The following is a 19,275-nucleotide window of genomic DNA, read 5'->3' as shown; positions in this document are numbered from 1 at the left end:
TTCCATGGTGCTTAATGTATGCTGATGATGTCGTGTTAGTAGGAAATAGTGAAAGAGACTTAGAACAAAAACTGGAACAGTGGAGACAAGCTCTGGAGGAAAAAGGTTTAAAACTTAGTAGGACAAAAACAGAGTATTTGGAATGTTCATTTAAAGATGGAGCTACTACAAATAAAATGGTATCTTTGGATGGTGAAATGATTGTGAAAAGCAATAGTTTTAAGTACCTAGGATCGGTATTACAGAGTAATGGAGAAATAGATGGAGATGCATGCAGTAGAATTAGGGCTGGATGGATGAAGTGGAAAGAAGCGAGTGGTGTGTTGTGTGACAGAAAAATTCCAATGAAGCTGAAGGGAAAATTCTATAAAACAGCCATAAGACCGGCTATGATGTACGGAACTGAATGTTGGGCAGTGAAAAAGAAAGAGGAACAACGAATGCATGTGGCGGAAATGAGAATGCTTAGATGGATGAGTGGAGTGACAAAGAAGGATAAAATTAGAAATGAGTATATTAGGGGAACTCTAGGTGTGGCACCAATTGATGCCAAAATGAGAGAGCATAGGTTAAGATGGTTCGGTCATGTTCAACGTCGAGACGTTAATCACCCAATACGAAGAATAGCTGAAGTGCAGATTCCTGGAAGGAGTAGGAGAGGAAGACCAAAGAAGACCTGGGGGGAGGCGATAAGGCAGGACATGTTGGTAAAGGGGATTAACATTGATATGACCCAAAACAGAATTGTGTGGAGAAATGCAATTAGGGAAGCCGACCCCGCATAGGGATAAGGCAAAGAGAATGATGATGATGAAACATTTGTAACTAAAACTTTCCAGAAAACTTCTTTGTACTCTACGTTTTAACATAAATGTGATTAATAAGACAAATTTTAAATTTTGCCTCTTAACTTTTGCGATTAAACTTTGCAATTCACGAATCTGCAACTTGAACTTTAAAAAATTCATAACGTTTACTAGAATAAGACTAAAACCTTTAAGCAGATACCGTTGTCTTCAGAAATGTGAGCAACATATAGTGTACAAACTTTGGAAAAAAATATATTAAAATCGACCAGAGTTGTAGCGAGTTAAACGCAAAAAACATGATTTCACTTTTTTTTTTATTTTTATGGTAAAATTGCGATTTTGACAATATTCCCCCCACATAAAATTTAAGATAAATTTCATTTTCGTTTTCAGCGCCGTCAAAAACATAATCTAAGAGCAAAATTAGCCATTCACCACCCTTAGTCAGTATCTCGAAAAATAACCGTAATATTGGGGATTTCTAATGTCGATAATAAAAGTTGCACTATTTTTTTTCTATAAAACATTTTCATCTAAAATTTTTCAAAAAACTTCTTTGTACTCTCTATTTTAACATAAACGTGATTAAAAGGGTCCATTTTAAATTTCGTCACTCAACTTTTGCGATTAAACTTTGCAATGCACAAACCCGCACCTTCTCCTTTGAAAAATTCATAACCTTTATCAGAATAAGAATTAAAGCTTAAAACAGGTACCGTTATCTTCAGAAATGTTAGACCTATATACTGTAAAAATTTCAGAAAAAAAATATTAAAATGAAACAGAGCTGTCGCGAGGTAAATTTTTAGACTAAAATTTCGATTTTAGCAATGTTCCCCCACATGAAATTCAAAATAAATCTCATTTTCGTTTTCAGCACCGTCAAAAACATACAGTATGTATAAAATTGGCCATTCACCTCTCCGTGGTCAGTACCTGGTCATTTTAGGGGTATATCCCGCTCGCCTATTATGTTTTGGCCTCCTTGTATTGCTTTTATTCTAAACAGACGTTCTGTTTATTTGACCAGAGCCGTTGTTATTAACCCTCCGATGACCAACCTTTTTTTCTTACACGGATGACCAACGTGAGTCAAAAATTACCCCCGGTCAAAAATGACAATTGACAAGAAATGAAGTTGTTTTAAGAAATAAAATAAACATTAGTAAAACACAAATTTTTAATTACAACTAAACAAAAACAGGAAACATAATTCTGAATTTAAAACTAAAGAAATTGGAAAATATACACTAATTTACGTCGCACAGGCCACAGGTATAACAAACAATTGTTTTAAATGTATTTGAATGTTCCTTGCAGACAAAACGTTTACATCTACAGCATTTCAATTTGGATTTTCTGTCGGATTTTCGACTGCAAATTCTACATCGGCCACATATCCTGCGATTTTCTGTTGGCTCTGCATCTTCGGAATCTTGAAAAGAAAATTTTGTTGGCTCTGCATCTTCGGAATCTTGAAAAGAAAATTTTGTTAGTACCATATCTATCGCTGTTTGAATGTATTTATCTAAATCATGACGCGATCGGAATTGTATAAGGGATGTAACTAGTATATTCTAAGGATTTTCACAGTTTTCACTGTATTCCTTCACTCAACCGTGATCTCCAGTTAGTTCTGTTTTGCCAGTTCTCTTCCTGTAGATTTCTTCTTTCCACTGCATCGTCCACTTCATCTCTGAAATATCTTCGGGGTCTGCATCTCTTCCTTCTTCCTATCGGATTCCACTCCTTGTTCTATTTATCCAACGATTTTGGTCTGCTCTTCTGACATGTCCGCACCAGGTTAATCTCTTCTGTTCGATGTAGTCTATTATATCTGAGATCATTCCCATTCTTATCTTAATCTCTACGTTATTTATTCTATCTCTTCTTGTTACTCTGCAGCTTCTGCTTAGCAATTCCATCTCTGTTGCTCTTATTTTGTTTTTGGTTTTCATATTTTTTGTCCAATTTTCACACCCATAAGTGAGGATACTTCTTGTCGTGGTATTATATATTCTTCTTTTTGCTTTTATGGTGAAGTTCTTATCCCACAGTACCGGGTTCAATTTTCATATGCAGACAATCAAGCAAAAAAATTAAGGGCTCTAATACAGAACCCTTTCGAACTCCCAGATTAATAACACGGTGCTCAGAAATAGCTTCACTGACTTTAACAAAAATTATAATATATGATGAATAACCAATCTAGTAGAAAAATGCCTCGAAAATAATTACTATATAGTTTATTCGTAACAAACCGGCTTTCAAGACAATCAAAGGCCCGCGTTAGATCAAAAAACAGACCTGTCACATGTTAACCTGTATAAGTACCCTTTACAAAACTGTAGGCAGTGGACTGAGTAGAAATTCCTGTAAGGAAGCTATGTTAACAATCGCTTACAATTTTAAATCTACCCAAAAACGCAAATATAGACAATTCTCTCAAACGCTTTAGAAAATACACACAATAACGAAATAGGTCTTGGAAATGTCTTAAGGATCGTCTTTTTTGTAAAGAGGAATAACAATTGTTTTTTTAGAATGCTTGGAAAGAAGTCTTTACCTATTGATAAATTTATCAAATGATCAATGTGGTTTACTATGTAAGATGACATTGAGTATAAAATTATTTCAACAACTGGAAACACAAAAAAGAGAACCACCCCTATATACAGTCCAGCTCCAGCCCCAAGTTTATTTACATTGTAACGTTACAAACGTCACATCCTTGCTATCTTATTTTTAAAGAATTATTTTACTTTATTTTCTTTAATATTTCATTAATCATTTAATTTAATTTCATTAATCTTCTGTATTCGTTTTAACTTGTTTAAAACCTGTTTGGCGCCCGTTCTATAGGCAACTCTCTTTGTATTTAACATCTAAGTCATCATACTGAACGTCGTACTCCGTATATCCTTACTCTCTAGATATCAGTCTTTAAATACGGAACATGGTTGTCCATCTCCTCATACTTTGCGCTGTCATGTCAATGAGAATGGCAATTAGTAATGGTAGGGGAGCAAAGTATGCTAAATGTGCAGTCACTCGAGCGTTATGGGGACCTACTGGGTTGTGAAGAGTAGGTCCTAAAACCAAAAAAGTTAAGTAAAATTTTCCATTTTAGCGGGCGCTTGCCATTTTTTAATTTAATTTTCCATTTCCAACAATCGTTTTTTCCGATTATAACGCCATCTATCCATAATTCGAAAAAATGTTTCGAATAAAAGTTACTTATTTTTACGTAAGGAATCCAAATCTCCAATAAAAAATGGGGGTTCCTATTTAAGATTTTAAAGTAACCCCCCCCGTGGGGGGTCGTGTTTGGTGCCATTAGATAGATTTTTTTAAAATATTGAATAAGTGTATTTTACAGTTTTTCGATCTGATCTCTTAAGAGCCAATATATGGTAGAGGTACATCTGCAGGGTACCAGGTTTCTCACCATATATGATAATCTGACGCACTAGAGTAACTGCAAAAATCCCCGCTTGGGCTCCCCTACCATAATGGAGGGGAAAAATGAATTTATTTAAAGAGATGAGCCCATCACATATTCATTTATTTTTAGGCTTTCATATTCTAGAAACGGATTGTTTAATTCGTAAACACCTTCATGCCTTTCCAGCAAGGCCCGATCATCTTTACTCCACCAGAAATTCAATCTTTGATATTTATTTACCGATCCCATGCACTGAGTTAGTAAAGAAATCTATATTATATTCCGCAAAAAAATTTTACAACCATCTGCCTTTACAACTTAAATCTGCAACATCTTTCCCAAAATTCCGTAAACTGACAAAAGCTTATCTATCTAAAAGACCATATTATTCAATAGAAGAATTTCTTAATGAATAACTAAGAAAATTGGGTTTCATACGCAGTAGCTTAAACTGTCATTTCTTAATGTTGTATTTTATTTGTTCTAAGTATGTTCAATTTTCAATTTGCAATGTATATAAATTTTGCAATTTATTGTTTTTGTCTTTGGTTTTGTATCTTATTTAGTGTATATTGACGATTTATCTAATTTTATTAAATTGTAGTTGTTATTTGTTGTTGATATTATTTTTCTTTTGACTGTATGTAAGCTTTGTCCATAAAATTGTAAAAATTTTCAGTGATAATAAAGCATATTTCTATTCTATTATATTCTATTCTATACTCTCTTGGGGTAAGTTTTTAACCATCACTGTACAAGATTTTATAAGCCTGTATTCATTTTTATAACCTTTTTTTGTTTCTATACCTAACCTCCCATCTTCTAAAAGCATGTGTTCTGATATTTCTTTTCATCTATTAATATGCTTGTAGTAATCAAATTTCAACTAGTAGTATCAATCTTAATTCCATTTAATTTACCCCTTGCTATCTACTACTTTTTTAATACTTTTTGGCAAGGTACCTTTCTTCTTGATATCAAAACTTATACACGTTTTGTATTCTAGTTTTTGGATAGAAATCATTTTTCTCCCTTCGGGAGCCATGCACCTGCTTTCATCACCGGTGATGCACACTTAAAGGCCAAGACAACAGGATTTATCTAGATAGACAGCAGCACCCAACATCTACAACACCACCAAGACCGTAGCTGCAGGGACCTAAGGCCACAACATCTGCCCAGGTCTACAAGACCATTCGATGTCAAGAAGTTACCATCGAACGAATACCAAAAGCCATAAGTATAATCTACAAATTGTTAGTTTTTGGCAAGAATTTGAATATATTTGTTAATACATTTAATAGGTCACATTTTTATTATATCTTTATCGCAAAATAAAAATGATTGGTTAAAATATTGTTTTGTTTCCTCCATTCTGAATTTTCATAGTTCATATCTAAGATTAGGATAAGACGAACACACACCTTTAGAGACTGAGCTGAGCCAGGGTGAACGATAACTATCTTGGTTGAAATATTATTTTCAAAAATAGTATTTCAATTATATCGCGTTCTTTTCGCTTCAACATTGCCTTTAATAGCCTTATCAAGAATCCAGTTCGGTATTTTTTATTCTTTAATTTATTGATTACATCCATTACCTCATTAATAAGCCACAATTTTACTTTAAAACTAAGTTTATTTGATTTCCACTTCGGAAATAGTTATCAAAATACAAAACAATAAATTAAACAAAATTTGTGTTTGGTACTTTGTAAAAAAATTCTTCTAATAATTTAATTTTATCTAACTCATTCATGACATATCTGGCACATATATTGTACATTTTAAAGTACCTAGATGATGATAATGTTTACAATTATTATTGTTATCATTTCCACACCACTTGAAAGAAGTAGATAACTTTTGGCGCGTTTTGTTATAGTGGTATCTCCTGTAGGCCTATTCCACTGTCTGAATCCTGGTCATTAATTGGTGCAATCCTCGATTAAGATTCTACAAAAAGTTGTAAAAAATTACAAATGGACTTCTTTACATAATAATTACACTGCTCGTCAGAGAAAACGAGCCACCACAAAATTTAAGATTTTTTAAAAAATTTTTATTGTTTACTTATTTATATCACATTAGATGTATTGTATATTGAGTCTGTTACACTACTGGTAGCACATAATCCGACATTACTTAGCATTAGCATTCTCTTTGACTTATTCCTATGCGCAATTCTATCTTGGGTCATATCAATATTAATCCCCTTCACCAACACTGCCGTCCTCAAATAAAACGCGGTATGTGCAGCCAACTTAAAACCGAGAAATCGGCTCTCAAAGTTTTTTTATCAGGACTCTATATGTTTTGACAACTTTTTAACGCAAAACATGTTCTAATGATAGTTGAGCATTATTTAAAAATATATTCTTAAAAAAATCATGTTTTTGTCAAAGCTGTAAATAAAAAGTCATATACCGCGTTTTAATTGAGCAGCGGATATATTACTGGATCAGAAATAGTGCCGTATCTGCATTTTATTTACAAATAGGATTTTTCACAAGGAAGAATAGTTACCAAAAAAGAAAAATAAATAGCTAATAATTATTGTTTATTATACACTGTGTCCGTAAAGTATGGAACAAATTCTTTTTTAGCTAAACAGAGCATTTTAAGAAATAATCCTGAAACACGTCGATTTTTGATTTTAATTTACCGTATTTTAAAATAATATTCTAATATACAGGGTGAATTACTTTCGAGTAATGACGTCACCGTCATTTTTTTTAATGGAACACCCCCATTTTGTCTCAATTTTCAGATTACTCTAGCTAAGCTGATTCCAAAAATGTATCACATGTTGATTCAAATTGGTACAGGGTGGACAAAAATACAATAGTTTTGTGTGTGCTCATAATATTAAATTTTAATTAATTTTTGATATTAAATTAAAATATTAAATTAAACAATATTAAAAATGAATTAAAATCAAAAATTAATTAAAATATCAAAAATACAATAAGTATTTTTGATAATAAACGCGTTACTTTATGAACACACACAAAGCTATTGTATTTTTGTCCACCCTGTACCAATTTGAATCAACATGTGATACATTTTTGGAATCAGCTTAGCTAGAGTAATCTGAAAATTGAGACAAAATGGGGTTATTCCATTTAAAAAAAATGATGGTGACGTCATTACTCGAAAGTAATTCACCCTGTATAGTAGAATATTATTTTAAAATACGGTAAATTAAAATCAAAAATCGACGTGTTTCGAGATTATTTTTAAAATGCTCTGTTTAGCTAAAAAAGAATTTGTTCCATACTTTACGGACACAGTGTATACGCAAAATGCCTACATGTCATAAATGTTCAAAATACGAGGTCGCAACACGAGTCTCGATAAAAACGCAGTAAATGCGCTGTGCTCAATTAAAACGCGGCAAGGACATGGTACTCGCTAGCACATACCGCTTTTTAGTTGAGTACTCTGTAGATACCGCATTTTAATTAAGCAACTATTGAAATTTAGCACATACGGCATATTCCAATTTGTTTATTTTGGTAGTAAATAAAATGATACGGCTTTCAGACATTGCAGAAGCTAAATAAGGTCACAAGGAAACCACATATAGCAAAAATTTAACTTATTTTTTTGCAGATACCGCGTTTTAATTGAGGACGGAAAAACATGTCCTGCCTAATCGTCTCCCCAGGTCTTCCTCTCCTACTCTTTCCAGGAATCTGCACTTCAGCAATTTTTCGTATTGGGTGATTAACGTCTCGACGTTAAACATGGCCAAACCATCTTAACCTATGCTCTCTCATTTTGGCATCAATTGGTGCCACACCTAGACTTCCCTAATATACTCATTTCTAATGTTTCCTTTTAATCGCAAAACATAACCTGCCATAATTAACATATTTACGTTGTCCGACTAAAGAAACGAGACTGTAAATTTGTCGGACAAAAGATCGACAATCTCTAGTAATTAATTATCAATAATTTAAATTCAAAATTAAGAGTTTTGTAATAACAAAACTGTACCGCGATTGAGTGACATCTTGCGGGTGTCGGACTCAACGACAACTCTTTTTTGTCCGACAAAAATAATTTATTTTATTCTAACGCATAATCTTTTGATTAAAATTAAAAATTATAGTTTTGCAATCACAAAACCTAACCCCGCTAGAGCTACAGGTTTAGGCCCGGCGCAAATTGAACCTAAGCGAGACACAACCTGCACCGGCGAACTGCGTAGACAGTTCTGCGCATCCTACTATCAGTTCATTCGTTCGCAGGTCTCGCTTGGGAACGTTTGTCATTGGCGTACAGTTTTCTTGGGCCGTGGGACGCGTAACTCACCGCCAGATGTTTATTTTTACTTGCTTTTGTTTGCGAGATGGACTTATCTGAAATGAATACGGATGGTACCTAAGTACAATTTATTATGATAAATAAAAATATGAGTATAGTCAACACCCCGAGTGAAAACTGCGTTGTCTTTGTCATTAAATTCTGATAACTTTTGGTAGACTAAATAAGCGGCGATACGAAATTAATAATCAAAGTTATGCCTTTACAAAAACACATTATTAGAAAAATAAGGTGAAAAATTATTGTTATAATGTTACTTAAAACCGTGATCGATAAAAATATCGTATTATCCTCAAATTCAACTTGTCGGCATATATTACATTTTTGTTTATTACATTTTTTATGCTTAAAAATTAAAAACGAAATAGGCAGATAGTGTTATGACCGATCAGTAGCGGAGGGATTATGAATTATGACCTGCAGTCATTTTAAATGATTGCGATCCTGCAGTAATTGTAAATGGTTGTGATCCGAGCAGTAAATTGAGGAATATGAGTTATGATCGAGCAGTAGGGGAGAGATTATTTTAAATATGTAGGTATTATGTGCAGAAATAAAATACTCAGTGTAAGATATCTTTTTATGCACTCGCTTATGATCAAGTTCGATGTTTTCGAAAGTCATACCGCTACGACTACTAGGGACGTGTAAGATATTTTTAAAACGTTACTAGTTACAAGTAAGGAAATACCGATTTTAAGTTGCCTACTCAATTCAGTACAAAGATCAGATACATCAGTATTTTGTAATCAGTATTTGTACTCAGTTCCACCGAGAACTGGTATCAAAAGTAACCGTTACATTTCCGCACTGATTTTGGCCGTCTCTATTTGCCTCGTCGATAGCCAACGGTTGGGTTGGATTGTGTTCAATATGCGGCATGCTGGAAAAATAAATGCATGGGTCACCCGTCCCGCCGGCGCAGGTTGTGTCTGGCTTAGGTTCAATTTACGCCGGGCCTTGGCATGGGGCGTGCGTAAACGCGTTCAACCTGCACTCTGAAATTTTTCAGAAAGTGGTAGACTCGCTCAAACGAAGCAATTAAAACCATTGTTAACACTTTTGTAATCATTTTTGAAAAAGAATGATGTACTGTGACTAGATGGAATGACAACTTACTGGAGGCACATTGAAAAAACAGAGAGAATCATGTCTACACAAAAAGAAGAAGAAATTCTTTAACAATATCTACAATCATGCACTTTACCTTTAACGTAATTGTTACTTCGCTTCAAGCTTTTAATAGCTTCATTCTTCGCACGAACAAAATTTACTAATACAGGCCATTTTTGTTTATCAATTAAATCTTCTTCTTTTAGCCATATACTTGTTCCTTCTAAACTGATTTTCATTTTTTTTCTATTTGTAAAATCATCGTTCGGGTCCAAAGGTCTAAAAATATTGAAAATTAATAAATAGGTTTACAAAATTCTGATAAAAATCTAATTTTGATTTTGATACGTAAGATTTTGAATAGTATTTTATGCAGTTATTACATAAAATATTAAATTAAATGAAATGTAGGAGGGTTTAAAAATTAAAATATTACTATATACACCATATATACAGGGTGTCCCAAAAGTAGCGGAACGGTTGAATATTTCTCGAAATAAACATCGGATCGAAAAACTGAAAAACTAACTTTAAAATTTTAAATGGAAACTGCAATTTTTATTGCAGATTTGCATTCCTTACTCGAAAACATTTTTTCGAATTGTGGATAGATGGCGTTATAATCGAAAAAACGATTTATCCTGATACCATAGATAAATTATAGAAACGGCCTAATAGCTCGTGAAATACACTTCCAAATGAAAAACCAAAAAACACATTTTTATTATTTTTGACCCCCCACTCCACACTCTCGTGGAAGGGTGGGGGGGTAACTCTAAAACCTTAAATAGGAACCCCCATTTTTTATTGAAGATTTGTATTCATCATGAATAATTAAGAAACGTTTATTCGAAACATTTTTTAGAATTATTGTTGATAGATGGCGCTAAGAAATCGTATTTTTCCAATTATAGCGTCGTCTATCAACAATTCTAAAAAATGTTTCGAATAAATGTTGTTTAGTTTTTTATGACAAATATAAATCTGCAATAAAAATGGGGGTTCCTGTTTATGATTTTAAAGTTACCCCCACCCCACCTCCAGGAGGTGGAGTGGAGGGTCATATTTAGTGTTATTCGATAGGTTTTTGAAAAATATTAAAAATTTATTTTTTGTTTTTTCATTTGGAAGCGTATTTCTCGAGCTATTAGACTGTTTCTATAATTTACCTATGGTATCAGGATAAATCATTCTTTCAGATTATAACGCCATCTATCCATAATTCGAAAAAATGTTTGGAATAAAAGTTATACTTTTACGTAAGGAATCCAAATATACAATAAAAAGTGGAGGTTTCCATTTAAGATTTTAAAGTTACCCCCACCCCACCTCCAAGGGTGGAGTGGGGGATCGCGTTTGGTGTCATCGGATAGATTTTTGAAAATTATTGAACATGTATTTTTCAGATTTTCCATCCGATGTATATTTCGCGAAATATTCGACCGTTCCGCTACTTTTGGGACACCATATATGATAAAGACATCATATTTTTTACAATGTTATGTAACGAAAATTATAACTATATTTTTGTTTTTCAAGAAAATGTGTAACAATATATAGGAGAAAATTATTTCAAAAAGTTGATATTTATTATTATAATCAAACCTTTTTCTATCATTTGTTGATAGGTTGTCATCATCTTCACTCGGCTCATCGTTATTTATTAATGGATCAGAATCTGCGTTTTCGTTCAAAATTACTTCCAAAAGTGCTTCGGGTTCAATTTTGACTTGACTTGGATTAATGAATTCAGGGAGGGGTTCAATTTTGATTTGACTTGTATTACAGAATTCACTTGTTGATGCCTCATCATGATTACTTATGGATGAATAATTATTGTCATCGCTGCAACTCTGCTCAACAACCGATTCGTTCAACATCTCTCCAGGTGCTTGAATTTCTTCTTGCTTTCTGCAAGAAATCAGATATTTTATAATCTGAGTAAATACTAGGGTAAATACCTAAGCAACTAAAACCAGGCTTTTAGATTTTTCTCAGCCACATCTTTCAGAACGATCACCAACTGATGGAAATATCAACTGAACTGGTGAAATACGGCAGTCAGAAACTCACTAATTGTCTCACAACATTGTTTAACAAAATCTTAGACAAAGCAGAGATACCACAAGATTGGCACACCAGTATTACAATACCGACTTTTAAGAAAGGACAAAGATCATGTCCGGACAACTACAGAGGAATAACTCTCTTAAATACGACAATGAAGTTATTCACAGGCATACTCAAGGATAAATTGGAATCACAGATAAAGAACAGAAAAGAAAAATAAGGGTTCGGAAAAGACAGGTCGACAACAGATGCAATATTTGTCATGAAACAAGTGAAAGAGAAGTCGATAGAATATAACAAACCCACATAACAGGGTGCGCCAAACCTCTGGTCTTCTTTGATTACGGCTAAACTATGAGATATACAAAAAAATGTTTATAACAAAACTAATGTGTATCAAAGAGGTTTATAATTTAAAATTATTTTCAATTATACAGGGTGAGTCAGAACGACGGTATGAACCAAAGTTGTATTTTTTTAAATGGAACACCCTGTATATTAAATCACTTTTGAATATATTATTTAAAAATATGAGAAATTTGTATAAGGTCTTATAGGCCTAAAGTTAATAATTTTCAAAATATTTACATTTTTATTGAGAAAAATGGTAATATTTATAGGGTTGTGGATTATGTTTCCAAGGAAATAAAAATTTAGGTGATAGGTCAAAGTTTTTATAATATAGTGTTATTTTTAAATAATTTAATATTTTTTACTTTTAGCCATAAAATATACAGTGTGATATTTTTTACAGATAGTCTGTGATACAGACTATTTGCAAATAAAAAATTTTCTCATTTTTTTTAAATGGGACACCCTGTATATTAGTTTTGCGTTTGGTAGTAAATATTACAACCTTTCTTTTGGATAAGGTTGTATGTACCTAGCATGTTTCGTTTTGTAGATATTTTTAAAAAACTATAGATTTTACGTTTTTGCGGATTTTTTATTTAAAAATTTTTTTGCAAAAAAAAATAATTATAATCTGGTTTTAGAAACATACACTAAAATATAAAATATGAAAATAAAAACGTAATTAAAGATTAAAATAAATCGTATGCTAGTACAATTCAATTGAATTTAATAACTTTAAATTATTTTACAAAAAATATTTTACCTTATTAATGAATACATAAATTAGTTACTAAATTAAATAAACAACCAAATTTTAAATCAATCGTAGTAATTCTTCTTCCGCAGCAACTTTCCTGTACCAAATTAATTGTTAGTTATATTGTATTTACGAGTAAGATCAGTTAATAACTTTTTAATTTACCTACATCTTGAGAACGTATAAAGTATGCTTTGAAACAAATGAACGTTATGGAAGTATATTAAGAAGTAAATAGTATCTATGTACCTACTCGTGTCAGAAAATCTGGTAATAATTTCTAATGGTTTCGCTCAAAACAAATGTCATATGCAAAAATTTTTCGGTTAAAAAATTAAAATTTAAAATATAAAAAACTGTTACAAAAATTTCAACTACCAAAGTATTACCAGTTTTTGTGACACCAGTAAATACTATTTATATTAATAAATAATTTGGATGATACATTTAACATTCATTTGTTTCAAAGCATACTTTATAATAATTTTTATATTCTCAAGATGTATGTTAATTAAAAGTTTAACTAAATACAATTTAACTAACAATTAATTTGGTACAGGAAAGTTGCTGTAGTAGAAAAATGACTACGGTTGATTTAAAATTTTTTTGTTTATTTAATTTAACTAATTAATATTAACTAATTTATGCATTCATTAATATGGTAAAATATTTTTTGTAAAATAATTTAAAGTTATTAAATTCAATTGAGTTGTACTAGCATACGATTTATTTTAATCTTTAATTACGTTTTTATTTTCATATTTTATATTTTAGTGTATGTTTCTAAAACCAGAATATAATTATTTTTTTTGCAAAAAAAAATTTTAAATAAAAAATCCGCAAACACGTAAAATCTATAGTTTTTTTAAAATATCTACAAAACGAAACATGCTAGGTACAGCCGGTTCCTAAAAAAACTGATACGACTCTTAGTAAGATTTCATCATGTTGAGCAGTGTATTTGATTGATCTGACATTATATTTATTATGACAGACAAATAATAAAATAAACAAACAACAAACAACTGATTCATGAAAAAACTAATAAGTATTTTAGAAAAATTTAAGCGCAGGATGAAAGATTACATTATTACCGAGGGCGGAAAGCGGAAAGCCCCTTAGAATAAACAAGCAGTTTCTATTGAATGAAATATTTGAAATTAAATATCACACTTTTTTTATTTTCAGCCCTGTAACTTATTAAAATAAATATTATAGAAGTTTTCAGGGACTTTCAGCCCTCGGTAATAATGTAGTCTTTCATTCTGAGTTTAAATTTTTCAAAAATATTTATTAGCTTTCTCAGGATTCGAAAAAAAAATGAATACAATTAAAATACATTGAGAATTTTGACATGCGTCACAATTTTGCATTAACTCAATGTAAAATTCTAAACTGTTGAATTCCAGCTTCCCTAATTATTTGACATCAAAAGACATTAGAAACTATTTGTAGATGATTCAAATCTGTATTGAAAACAACTGTTAAAATTGGTCTACGTAATTAAACATATTCCAAAATTTTGTAAAAATGTAATACATTTTAGTTTTCAGCCCAAACTTAGGCCACACACAATGCAATAATGTTCACATTTTTGAACTGTCAATATTTTTATTTTATCATCTATTGTTTAAAAACAATACAGTTGATAAGATATCCTCAGTTGCGGAGAAAATATTAATAATAAAGATTAATAATAAAGTCTAATAACCGTTGAACATAATAAGCTATCTGACAAATTTTAAGATTTGGCAGTGACATTGACAGTATGTAAATATTAAGTATTTATCCTTCAAAATACACTGCTCAATTTTCTACAAAATACGCGTCAAGAGTCGTATCAGTTTTTTTTGGAACCAGGTGTACATACAACCTTATACCAAAAGAAAGGTTGTAATATTTACTACAAAACGCAAAACTAATATACAGGGTGTCCCATTTAAAAAAAATGAGAAAATTTTGTATTTGCAAATAGTGATCACACTGTATATTTTATGGCTAAAAGTAAAAAATATTAAATTATTTAAAAATAACACTATATTTTAAAAACTTTGACCTATCACCTAAATTTTTATTTCCTTGGAAACATAATCCACAACCCTATAAATATTACCATTTTTCTCAATAAAAATGTAAATATTTCGAAAATTATTAACTTTAGGCAGATAAGACCTTATACAAATTTTTCATATTTTTAAATAATATATTCAAAAATGATTTAATATACAGGGTGTTCCATTTAAAAAAATACAACTTTGGTTCATACCGTCGTTCTGACTCACCCTGTATAATTGAAAATAATTTTAAATTATAGACCTCTTTGATACACATTAGTTTTGTTATAAACATTTTTTTGTATATCTCATAGTTTAGCCGTAATCAAAGAAGACCAGAGGTTTGGCGCACCCTGTATTTGCTTCATAGATTTAACAAAAGCATTTAACAAAGTAAGACTTACGGATATATTACAGAAAATGAAGCAAAAAAGGACACAGGCAAACATTGTGGAAGTCATAAAACAAATGGACAATAATAACACGACAAAAATTAAAACAAACGACACCACTACGACCAACATACCAACACCAGGGGGAATCAGGCAGAGAGACAGCCTCAGCCCATTTCTATTCAATATGCTAATGGATGAAATAATAGAAGATGTGGAATCACTACAACTAGGATACAGACTTGGTCACATTGGGAAAGATCCAATTAGATGCAAGCTCTTGATAGAGGGGAAACCCATAGAACAGCTAAATCAGTTCAAATATCTAGGCGTAGACTTATTAAGTTATCATGATCCAGCCAAATACCTAAGAGGACAAATAAACAAGGATGCAGTCATGTCCGGATTTTTGAGAGATGAGGTTTGAAATAACCCATATATGAGAATGGACAGCAAAGTTAGAATTTATAACACTTGTATCAGATCTGTTATGAGCTATGGTATTGAATCAAGAGAAGACAACAATAAGACCAAAAGCATGCTACAAACAGCCAAAATGAAGACACTAAGAGCAATAGCAGGGAAGATAAGAAGGGATAGAATACTAAACAACTTATGCAAGATGGAGTCAGCAAAGACGAAGAGAATGGTTCAGTCATGTTAAAAAAATGGAGTAGCACAGACTACCAGTAAGGAAAACCAGCTGGCAAGCGTCCACCGGGGAGACCACCAAAAAGATGAAGAGATAGCTGGCAGTCTACTTCTCAAGAAAAATTTCAACGTCGGAATTAAAAAGATTGACAGGTCTACAATAAGTATAAGAACAAGAAGATCTTTCAGAAAAAATAATTTTCAATAAAAAACGTTCAAAAACTTACATTTTCACACTTTTTGATAAATTTAGAGATGGCACACTATCTCTTTGGAGCATTCTACGTTTTGCAAAAAAATTTATAAAATCCTTTGGATGAAAATGTTCACTGCATATAAATGCATGATTGAAAGAGATTGTTTTTCCGATTGCATTAATCCATTTGTTCCGTATTTCTTCTAACTTAGGAAATCTGAAAATAATTAAATTTATATTAAAAATTGTATGTATATCACCTTCTCAAATACCTCAAAAAATATGGGCCTGCAAGTAAATGAGGAGAAAACTAAGATGGTGCATCTACACCCAACAATAGAGCCAGAAACATCGGCCACCAATTCACGGTTGATAACTCTACCTTTGAAGTGGTGGACAAATTCACATACTTAGGCTCCCTGATCATCAAGGATAACGACATGATGGAAGAAATCAAGCGAAGGATAATCCTAGCAAACAAATGCTATTTTTGGGCTGAGTAGACATATGAGAAGCAGAAACTTGGGCCAAAAAACAAAAATAACCATATACAAAACCCTTATACAACCAGTGTTGATATATGGATCGGAGACATAGACCATCTCCAAGGCAGATGCAAACCTTCTGCTTATATAGGAAGGATCCTGAGAGGAATATTCAGCGGCATCTGTGAAAATGATGTTTGGAGGAGGAGGTACAACTACGAGGTATACCACAGGTATAAACATATATTTGGTGGTAAAGATGTAGTATCTCTTATAAGAATAGGAAGACTAAGATGGGCAGGACATCTTGCAAGATCACAGCAGAACAACCCTCTTAGAAGAATCCTTATGTCACTAGTGTCATAGTGTGGATGAGGATAGGAGAAAAATAGGCACAGCAAACTGGCAATGGTTGGCAATGGATAGGACTGACTGGCGTAATAGACTTGGGAAGGTCGAGGCTCTTTCATAGGGCTGTAGCACCATTGATGATGATGATGATATTAAAAATTAAAGGAACTTTTACTTTAGAAATACTGTTTTATTTACATGTATTTAAGAATATCAATTGTTTACTTACTTATGGAATGATCTATCTCCATATACGCTGCTTGATTCTATTCCACAAACGCAGCATGAGTTTACCATTTTCAAATTTAATTACAAAAAATACTAAAAAACTAATTAATTATAAATATTGTTATCGGCGATTCACTATTAATAGGTTAGGTTATGGGCAGTGTTGCCAATGCAAAAATAAAAATTATCCGAATGTTGTGAGCCAAATATCCGAAATTATCCGATTCTAATTAAATGGCATAATTGACATTGACAGTTGACATTTGTACATTGGTCGATGACCTTGACTTGACACAATGTCATATCCAATATGGCGACGAGCAGGTTTTTATGTTTTATTATGGAATATTATGTTATTAATTAACTATTAAAATTATTAATTATTCATATATTTATATAGTACAATATAATTTTAAAATTATATATTTTATATGGAACAGAGTATACTACAAAAGAGTTGTTCCGCCATATTGGATAGTGCGTTTTTGTCAATGGAATCGAGCCCATGCCCATCTACTTAACCGTATGTCATATCCCCTCTCCCCCATATCACTGTAGATGACAAATAATGGCAATGGCAAGAAAACTTGTATGTTGTAAGGTTAATAGAAATCTATTTATTGAAATAAAAAGCATAACAAATAATACCTTGAATTATCCGAAATTATCCAAAAAATTGTTCAATCCGAAAGTTATCCGATGGTCCATGAAATTATCCGAAAATCGGATAATTATCCGGACATTGGCAACACTGGTTATGGGGACGCTTTTTTGACAGCTGCCCAGCAGCAGCACAGCTGATCGAGAACACAGAACCACAGAACACTAGAGAATCTAGTAAATAGAGGTGGGAATTTCGAGACATCTTTGGGATTCGGGTCACCAGTTCACACGGTTCTTAGACTATACTATAGTATAGTCTAAGAACCGTGACCAGTTCAGGCTCAATTAACAGTTTCGGTGCTATGGAGACCACGGGCGCCCATATAAAAATTTTCGGGGGGTGGGCCAGAAGTGAAGATGTTGCATTTTATATTTTGTACACTTTGGATAACCATATATAATTTAAAGCACCCGAAAACCCACGGGGGGCACGGCCCCCCTTTCCATGGGTATGGGCGCCCATGATGGAGACCCATTTGTCCCACGGACTAGTGACTTCACATATCCCAAAAGAAAATAGTCTAACGATGCTGTAATCCTGGAGACCATTTAATGGGTTCGAAATGTAAAATTGTGCGGTTACGAAACGTTTCCTTCAATGACTCAATAGTAGCACGAGTTGTGTGATATGCTACGCCGTCTTATTAAAACACAGCTCCTACACATCATAGGTCGTTCAATTGAGAAATGAAAAACTTGGTAATCATGGCTCTATAGCAGTCACAATTGACTGTAACTGGTCTGCAAGAAGTGCTGACCAATGATTCCCCAAGCCCATAAAGCGCACATTCAGTTTTTCTGGCTGTAATGGTGTCTCAACATATACTTGAGGATTATCTTCAGTCTAAATATGGGCAGTTTTGTTTGTTGACGTTATCAACTAAAAGTGAGCTTCATCGCTAAACAAAATTCGCTTATGAAAATTTAACAGCAATGTAGTTTTGGGCCCATTCACCGAATCTACGCCTTGCTAAGTGATCATGTAGCTTCAATTAGCGTATGGGTTTGATTCTGTAAGCTTGCACACAAAGATCTTTCCGTAAAATCTTCCATAAAGTGGATGGACACATATCCAACTTATGTGCATGATAGCAGATGAACTGATTTGGGTTTTCTTCTATGCTACGTAGCATAGAAGAAAACCCAGTTGTTGCTGTTGTAGATCGTACGCTCTACAACAGCAACAACTTCTTCTGTACGCACTGTACAACGTCTCTGTAGATACCTATTACCATTTAGAGTAAATATGGTGTCAAAACTTTACATGATTAATTGAATTAATTGTTTTGATGGACGACTATTTTGACATAAAAATTATGTGGTGCATGATACGTATTTTAAACAGAACCATGATTTTTATAATACATTTTTACAAT

At 32.5% G+C, this 19,275-nt stretch overlaps 1 protein-coding gene across 5 annotated transcripts in view; it reads right to left on the bottom strand.

Annotated features, from left to right (window-relative positions):
* LOC114344050 (uncharacterized) overlaps positions 1-17,413 on the bottom strand; it is a 35,375-nt gene extending 17,962 nt beyond the window's left edge. For 2 of the 5 annotated variants that reach the window (XM_050655400.1, XM_028294912.2), the window contains exons 1-4: positions 17,238-17,413; positions 16,204-16,389; positions 11,304-11,609; positions 9,793-9,977 (exon numbers count right to left, since the gene is read on the bottom strand). In XM_050655400.1, the coding sequence (XP_050511357.1) occupies positions 9,793-9,977; positions 11,304-11,609; positions 16,204-16,389; positions 17,238-17,305 (745 nt within the window). In that variant the 5' untranslated portion in view covers positions 17,306-17,413. Of the gene's footprint in view, positions 1-1,971; positions 2,284-5,975; positions 6,210-9,792; positions 9,978-11,303; positions 11,610-16,203; positions 16,390-17,237 lie in introns of those variants that run through there. The other 3 variants (XM_028294905.2, XM_050655401.1, XM_028294929.2) reach the window with 3 other exon arrangements.
* Between the last annotated feature and the right edge of the window lie 1,862 nt (positions 17,414-19,275).

This window comes from Diabrotica virgifera, chromosome 7 (genome assembly GCF_917563875.1).
Source record: "Diabrotica virgifera virgifera chromosome 7, PGI_DIABVI_V3a".
NCBI classification, from domain to species: domain Eukaryota; kingdom Metazoa; phylum Arthropoda; class Insecta; order Coleoptera; family Chrysomelidae; genus Diabrotica; species Diabrotica virgifera.
This window is presented reverse-complemented; position numbering and strand designations above follow the sequence as displayed.